The 8,575-nt window shown below is 51.7% G+C and overlaps 1 protein-coding gene across 1 annotated transcript; it reads right to left on the bottom strand.

The window, feature by feature from the left end:
* Positions 1-274: 274 nt before the first annotated feature.
* On the bottom strand, positions 275-8,050 carry PAX4 (paired box 4). Its single transcript, XM_032221023.1, has 5 exons — positions 7,826-8,050; positions 6,511-6,589; positions 3,795-3,877; positions 3,580-3,667; positions 275-342 (listed from the first exon to the last, which is right to left on the bottom strand). Exons 1-5 carry the CDS (start codon positions 8,048-8,050, stop codon positions 275-277), a joined length of 543 nt encoding a protein of 180 aa, XP_032076914.1.
* Positions 8,051-8,575: the final 525 nt, after the last annotated feature.

Below are 8,575 nucleotides of genomic sequence, written 5' to 3' on the forward strand. Positions count from 1 at the left end.
CAACCTCTTTCCCTGCCTCTCCATGCCCCACCCTCCCTCTGTCCCTCTGGGCTCCTTTGGATGGGCCTCCCCCTACTTCTCTTCCAATGGCCCTGCCTCCTTTCCTCCTCCCCCCTTCATCTCCCCCCAATCCCCTTCTGGACACTGCACAGCAACCGCCAGCCCCACCTTGGGCTCCCTCTTTTGGGAAAACCCCATCAGGCAGAATTTTAGTTGGGCATAACTGGACTTCACGCTTGAACTGCAGATAGCCCTTTTCTAAGTGAACATTCATTCAAGAGTCCCCATTCTTACTCATTCTGGCATATTCCGGTGACCAAATGGCCTTTTCTGCATTATAAGCTGTTGGGAAGCAGAAAACATCATTCCGTATGTCAGTGGTGGGTTTCAAAAAATTTTGGATCCTTTTCTGTAAGTGTGGCTGGCTTTCCGGGTCCACTGGTGGAACCTCTTCTAACCGGTTCAGTAGATTTGACGAACCGGTTCTACCGAATAGGTGCAAACTGGTAGGAACCCACCTCTGCTGTATGCACTCAAATTAACCTACAATTTTACCTTCCTGCAAATGTTCCTTCAGGCCTTCAAAATCAAAGAATGTTGAGGGCTTTTTGTCCCGGAGGGTCTCTTGGGATGGGCTTGCTTTCCCTGCCTGAGGAGGGAAGTCTTTGGCTTTTTCATTCCATCCCTTAGAAACCCAAGCGGCTCCCTTCGGGTCAAGACTGCCCTGGGTCACAACTTGCTGCTGGGATGGCCTGCATTCCTATGGTATAAGGGAACCAAAGCACACGGTTACTTTAGAAGACATTATATAAGAGAGGCTCTGCTATTAAACTGGGAGAAGGTTAAGAAATTACATTATTTAAAAATTCCAGTCTGGATATCAACCACTGAAGCCTTTTCATACTCAATAATATACAAAAAGGAACAAACAGTTAGATATGCTGGACTATTAAATACAGAGGGTGAACTTAAATCCATTCAAGACTTGAAACAGGAAGGAATTGAAATTAATTGGTATTCATATGTGCAAATACATTCTAGATACAACGAAGATCGAAAAATGGAGGGTTTTATGATAAAATGACTGAATTAGATAAAATCTTAACAGGTACTGATGAAAAAGTAATTAAAAAACTTTATGGCTACCTATTAGAGGTTAAACTACAGGAAGAACAAGTTAAAGAAACTATGTTAGCTTGGGGGTGGATTGGGCCTGGGATTGACCTAGAAAAATGGCAAAAACTGTGGCTCAAAACTATAAAATGACAATGTCAACTGCATATAAAGAGAAGTTGTGTAAGACGTTTTGCAAGTGGCACTTATGTTTTGCAAGTGGCACGTCTAAGAACAAATCGGAAAAATGTTGGAAATGTCACCAGATACCGGGCTCATACTACCACATATGGTGGACTTGTACTGAAGCTAAAAGATATTGGACTAAAATCCACATGTGGTTGGAGAAAATGATACATAAACCCATAGACTTAAAACCAGAACTTTGTTTATTGGGAATCATACCAGAAACATACAATAAAGACTTGAAATATTTGATTGTAAATGTCTTAACAGCTGTTAGAATTGTATTTGCAAAAAATTGGAAAAATGAGAAAATACAAACACAGGAGGAAACTATTCGGAAAATAATGGAATGTGCCGAAATGAGTAAACTTACATTTGAAATTAGAGAACAGGAGGATGAGCAATTTTATAAGGTTAGACAAAAAAACCCTGGAAATGAAATTGTTTATGTACTACCAGAAAGTTATAGTCATTGCTATGAAAGTTTTTTCCTATGAAATAAGAGTGCTTGATCACATGATATATAAAGGACAATAATGTAATGTATAAGAGTGGGATGATTTGAATTCTATGCATAAATGTAAGTAGTGATCATGTTATACTGGAAAGATTTTTATATGTCAAATGGACTAATGATGATGTAATAAATAATTGATACCTACATGAATTGAAATATTCAATAACTATTTGGATTAACAGTGGAAAACTATCTCTGGAATTGAATATGCCACATTATAAGTATTGTATTCTCTATGGATGATTAATAGTAACCTGAACACATAATGCTCAATGATAGAGATGCATTTAGTTATGTTTGATGGATAACCAGTGATCTTATTTCTAATTGTAAAAACTGATGCACAAAAGCTTGTAAACAAACGCCATGCTTGACGAAATTGAGGAAAGTTTTTTGTATGTGTTGTTTTGGTTTTGTTTGTTTTAAAAATAAAAGATGAAAAAAGACTGCCCTGGGAGGACCTGCCCACCGAAGCCCCTTGCAGGGAGGACGCGAGGCCGGCGGAGAGACCCCGCGCGCCAAGGCCGCCGCTTCCCCCCAGCCCGGAGGGGCGACGCCGCGCGCAGGTCGGCCCTCGGGACGCGCTCCCGGCCTCCTTTTGGAAGGAAGGAAGCGAGCTGCTGGAATGCCAACGCTTCAGGCGCCCCAGCGGGGAGACGCTGCGGGGATCCGCGTGCGGGGGCTTTCCCGGGAGCGGCTGCGGGCGGTCTGGGAAGGCGGGACCCCGCCCAGCTTCGCGCTCAGTCCAGGAGGTGCGAAGGCTCCCCGCGGCGTTGGGCTGGCTGCTGCTTCCGGGAGAGAAGGCGGCGGAGCGCTGCGCTTTGCGGCCCCTTCGCGGGGCTTCCCCTGCTCGGGCGGCGGAGGACGGCGGCTGGCTCCTTGTCGCGGACGGAGAGCCGGAGCTGAGACGGGCGCCGGGAGGTTGCGGCTCTCGCGCGGCTCTTCCCTCTACTGGAGCGCGCCGCCGTTGATCGCCCGCTCCACCACGGATGGCAGCTGGTGGAAGCCGGGCACCTCCGTCCGCTGCAGGCGTAGAAATGCTCCTCCCTTTTAACCCCGCCTCGCTTCCCCAAAACTTGCTCAGGCCCCTCGCCGCTCTCCCGCCTCAACTCCACCGCCTCTCCGACGGTCGGCCTTTCGGTTGCTCCGCGTCGCTCTTTCGTTCCACGGCACCCAACAGAGGCTCGCTTCCCTCTTCTTTGGCCGGACCTCCTCGCAGCGGCCGGAAGGGCGGGCAGGGAAAGGGGGCCGGGGCTTTTGCCCAGGACCATCGGTGGGAGGGTGCCAGGGCAGCCCCGTCAGGGTCAGCAATCCACAGCTGGAGGAGCAGGTGTGGCTCGTGCCCAGCTACTTAGCCACAGAGGGCTACAAGGAGGCTGCAGATTTGGTGTCCAGGTGGGCAGCCTCCATCCACACGCAGCCCCTGGGAAGAGAGGGAGGAGGAGGAGGAGGAGGAGGAGGAGGAGGAGGAGGAGCTGTGCTGTCCCCCTGAAGGCTGTGATGGGGCAAAGAGTAAAAGCGGCCTCCCACCCACTGTCCTCCAAGGCGGGCATTGACTCAGACAGTGGCAGCACCTGGGGTGGGCATTAAGGCTCCCAACAGTTGCTGTTGGCCGTGGGGCCAGCTGGTGGCAACTGACATGTCCCCGGTCCATGTGCCACCTTCTCTTTCCAGACAGGGGCACAGGCCTATGGGTAGGGTCCTGCACCAGCCTCTTTCTAGGATTGGGGGGGGGGGTCTTTGCTGCAATCCTAAGTAAGTACCTGGGGCCGCAGGTGTCAGCCCAGAGCCAGCCTGCCGTGCCCGTGTGGCTTCCCGTCGCCATCTCGCTCTCCGATTGGAGAACCAAACCTAATCCAAATAAAGACAAAGGGGGTCAGTGAGGGCTTCTTCCTGCTTGGGAAATGTGCCCCCACCCCCAAACCGAAGGAGAGCCTTGTCCAGCTCAGCAGGGCAGGAGGGGCCTCCCTTGACTCACCCTCAGGGTGGCTTCAGGCAATCCAGACTGCCCAGCCAGTTCTGCCCGGGCGGCTGCTTCCGGGTATTGGCTTCTCTGGAAAGCTGGAAGAGGGAGCGAGCAGGTCAAAGGACAGCCAGGGGCCCGAGCAAGCCAGGGGCCCTTGTCCTGCCCAGTGGCTGCAAAGGCCAAGGCCAGAGGTTTGCGGACGCCACATCACTCTTGGCCCCACAGAAATGTGATGTGATGGCATCCCTTGCAAGCTTCCTTCTCTCCCATCTGCATCACCCATGCATCCTCCATGCCTTAAAGGCAGGGGGTCTCCAAGCTTCGCCACCGTAAGGCTTGTGGACTCCCAGCCAATCTTCAAGTCTTAAAGCTGCCATGCTTGGAGACCCCCTGCCTTAAATGAACTCAGGGCTGCTGCTCTATTTGACATGTCTATGAAGCTCTTCCTGAGATGACAGGACCAAAATTGCCTTTGAGGTGATGCTTCTGGATGACCAAGTGCCCTTCCCCAAAATTCAACTAATCTGGTTTGAGAGTCGCTGCCAGATCTTCTTCCCCCATCTCCAGAAGCACCTGGGCATGTGGAAAGAGCCTTTATCAAAGAAGCCTTTGCCTCCAGGTGAGAGGACCCAGTTCTTTGGTGGGGGGTTGTCAGAGGGCATCAGGACATTTCTTTTAATCTAGCCTAAAGCCATTATTTTAATGACTTTTATTTTGTGGCTTTGCAGTAATCAATTTCCTTCTTTTAATCTGCTGTGTTTTGTTACCTATTATGGGAGAGCTTCTATGGCAACGTTAGAAATCAAGCAAAAGAAGATGGTTTTCTAAAGTGCTCTCCTCAAACCTTCGCCACCTCCCTGGATCCCCCTCCTTCGATGCCTTTCTTTTTTTTATTGAAAATTTTAAAAAGCTTTTATAAATATTTACCTCCCTCCCCAACCCTCCTCACCTGAGCCCATCTCCCCCCCCCAACCTCCACACACACACACACCCGACTTCCCAGAGCAAATACAGGGTATAAATCTTTAAGTATCATAATGTAATAAAAATAAAAATTTATATTAAAAAAAATCATATTCTAAAATAAACTAAAAGAAACTTGGCTTCGTCCATCATATGTGCTTTAACTCCTCTTTTGTTAAGCTAAGTATAAACAAATTAAATCATTCCTTGCTTTTTCAGTCATAAGCTATCTGGAATTTCGATGCCTTTCTGACTCACCACTCTCCATGGCCTCCAGCTGCTCCTTAGAGAAGACAGTCCTACTCCGAGTTTTGGAAAGCCCAGCCGCTCCTGCTGACCGGGAGGAAGATGGGCAGGTGGGAGCCTCTGCCGCATCCCTCCTCTCCCTTTCTCCTGCCAAGAGGGGATCTGTGGTGGGGGGAGGCAGGGCAGCAGAGGGTGCCCTGGGCCTTTACAACCAGGGAAACGCACCCTCCGCTTATCACAGGCAATAATGCTTCAGGTGCATGGCCATGGCCCTGGTTCCACCCATGGATTCCATAGGATGAGGACACAGGTGGATCTGGTGATGGGGGTGTGTGTGTATGTTTGTGTGGCTGCAAAGGATGGATCTGCCCAGGAATTGGCAAAATTGCCTCTTCAGCATCTTGTCACAACCCCCCTGAAGAATCCCAGCCATTGTGGGGGGGGTGGAGTTTGGAGACTTTTAAAGGCAAAGGAGGGCTCTGGAGGCACCATGGGAAGAACGGGGTACGAATGGGGGGAAACCCAGAGTCCCTGAGGCAGCCAGTTGTTTCCTGAAACAGCTTGCTATAAACATTTTATGTTTATTCTGCTGGGATCAACTCTGTCTTACGGTATATTTCTCAGTATTCATAAAGTTACAATATTTCCCTAGAATCTTGTAGTTTATGGCGATAGTTTGAATTCCATCCCCATTTCTTTAAAAGGAGTTTTCCCCTCTGATCTATAGCAGATCAGTACCACCTTGTGGCTGGTCTGGAGCAAAACAAAATTTCTGGGTTTTTTAGTGGTGATTTCATTGCTGATTATCAGCAGTTTTGCATTTTAGTGTCTAATGTAAGATGGAAAATTTGCCTCTGAATGTGCAAGATTGAAAAAAAAAGTTTTTCTCTGACACAGTTTGCATTTGCTCCTCTCTGGTGAGATTAGTCCCGTGAGAATGGGAGAAACAGTCATCCCACACCTGAAAGCCACACGGGGAAGGAATTTGCAATGTAAATCTGCCTTCCCCTTGCCAGGAGCCAGCCAACATTCTCTCTCTGCCGCTGACCAGGCAGAAAGCGGTGGCAGCCAGGGGGCCTCCAGGCTGCTCACTCAAAGCGGGAGGGAGGGAGGGAGAGTCCAGACTGGGAGCTCCTGGAAGGGGGATTTTAGCCCTAGGGACAGATGCCTTCAGGACTCAGCCATTCCATCATTTACTGTAGGTCCTCATAGCCTCTGTGCCCCCCCCCAGTGACTCATGAAGTGGGGCCCACGTTTCCTTGCCACTCCAAATAAGAGGCTCAAGAGGTTTGGTAGGACCCAGTGGGGCAGTTCAAGGCGGGAGGATTCCCAGTGCTCCTGTCCCTCAAGACCAGCAGGAGCTCCTCCAGGTTGGGTTGTGGAGCAGATCCCACAGGGAGACAGTGCCCCCCCAGGGCTGTCATGGGGGGGTGGTGGAGGAGGAGGAGGAGACACAGTCTCCTTTGAATAGGGGGGATAAAGAAGACTCCTCCCCCAAACAAAGCCTCCCCCCTCTTACCTGGCTGTGGGAGCTTCATCAGGAAGGGAGACCCACCTGGGGCTTCCAGGCGTCTGAGGATGCGGTTGATGGAAGAGACCTGGAGGAGCAGAAGAAAACGGAGTGGATAACAAACCCAGGTTCTGTTAAGGCCGGTGCTGGTGGCTGCTGGAATTTACTTTGGAGCCCTTTAGCAGGAGCTGGCAGTAGGGGGCTGCTGCACCCAGAGTGATGGGGCCCCACTCCAGGCAGCCCGAGCGGAAGGCCTGGACTCAGAGCTCAGAAAGGCCGCTCCCCCGCCCCCCCCCGCAGATCCCTTTGATGGATGGGGTGGGGCTGGAGTGAAAGGAGGAGCCTCTGGGGAAATGTGGGAGTGGGGTTGTACTGTCACTCTCATCCAGCCTAGTGTCCTAAGTTGCCCGCAAAGTCCAGTTTCCTTCTGGGGAAGGAAGAAATGTTGGCAATAAGGATGGGAAGGATATTGTGTGAATGCGTGTGGGTGGGTGTTTGTGTGTATGTGTCTCTGTGTGTGTCTCTGTGTGTGTGTGCGCGTGTGTGTCTTCCAGTACATTGGTGGATTTTAAAGGCAATGAATATCTGAAAATGAATGTGGATGGGGGGATGGAAAGGAAGGATGGAGTCAGTGAGTGAGTGAAAGAGAAGGGAAAAGAAAGGGAGATGGAAGGAAGGAAGGAAGGAAATGGCCATAAATGGTTGAGGCATTTCTTTGTAACAAACCCCCCCCCCGCCCCCCCCGTGTTGCCAAGTGTGTTGGGGTCTCCAGGGAGAGAATTCTACTTGGCTGCAAACCACTCGCTGAATTCTCTGGGGCTCAGGAAGCCTCATGGGGCTCATCAGACAAAGACCCTCCTTGAGGACAAGTTGCAGCCAGGCAGACCCTGGCAGAGGCACTGAGCCTCCACCGGGTGGGCACTTTCCACGCTCCAGGCAGGCTCTGTCACTCCCAGCATTGCTCTCTCGCCCCCATTTCCTTAAAAGCAATCAGCTTGTTCCGGAAAGGGAGGGGGCTCCCCCTTCAGTGGAGAGCAAGACCAGCGAAAGAGGCACCCAGGCAGTGCTGGCAAAAGGAGCTGTCACCCAGGAGCAACCTTGGCTTCAGCAGTGCATGGAAGGAGGGAGGGGAGGACAGCGCCTGTGATGGGTGGGAGAAGGTGAAGCAAGTTTTCTAGGGAGAAAAAGGCAGCTGGGTTCAGCTCTCTCTCTCTTTGCCCAAAATAGATACATGACTGCATATGCCTGCTCTTGCGCGCGCACACACACACACACACACACAGAGAGGGGGGGGAGTGTTAGCAATGCACCCTCCACAACTCACACTGGGTATTCCGCTTGCAGCGCAGGTGCCTGTTGCCTCCAGCTTTTCCCTGATCTCCCGGGCAAAGAGCGACGGGCGCTGCTGCTTCAGCTTGGCAATCCCAGCTACCAGCTGCGGAGTGGAGATCTGGGGCCGGCTGCCTGCCCTTGTCTTTGGCTGGACAATGCCCACCTTGTAGTAGCGGGTGAGAATCTTGCTGACACACCCATTGGAGACCTGGATCATGTCAAGAGAAGGAGGAGGGCCTGGGTGTTCCTTTGCCCCGAGGCATGTTGGGAAGGTCAGAGGAAGGAAATGGGGAGGAAGACTCGGACCAGGCAGAAGAGAGGAGGGTTGTACCCCTCCTCCGTTGCTGCCCATCTGGCCCTCGTGTTCTCTGCAGCCTCTTCTCTCCTTTAGGTCTGCACTGCCTCCCCCACCCCCCATGAGGACCCTGGACCTCCCCCCCCACCCTCACATGGTGCTACCTTCAGCTGGTGTGAGATGTCAGCAGCCCGCAGCCCACAGAGGGCCAGTTCCACAATCTTCCTCCTCTTGGCATCAGGCAGAGGGCACCCGGTCACAAAGACTCCACCCAGCTGATTCACCCTCCTGAGCTCTGCAAGCAGCGGAAGAGCCAGGTCAGACCACACCCCCAGCCCGCCTGGGCCAAGGATGCTGCCCAGCTCAGAGGACGCCCAGAGCCAAATGCAGGCCTCTCCCACGCTCTCCTCTGCCTACTGAAGCATGGCAGTTCAGGCTGGGTTCTTT

This window comes from Thamnophis elegans, chromosome 7, assembly GCF_009769535.1.
Source record: "Thamnophis elegans isolate rThaEle1 chromosome 7, rThaEle1.pri, whole genome shotgun sequence".
Taxonomy (NCBI): domain Eukaryota; kingdom Metazoa; phylum Chordata; class Lepidosauria; order Squamata; family Colubridae; genus Thamnophis; species Thamnophis elegans.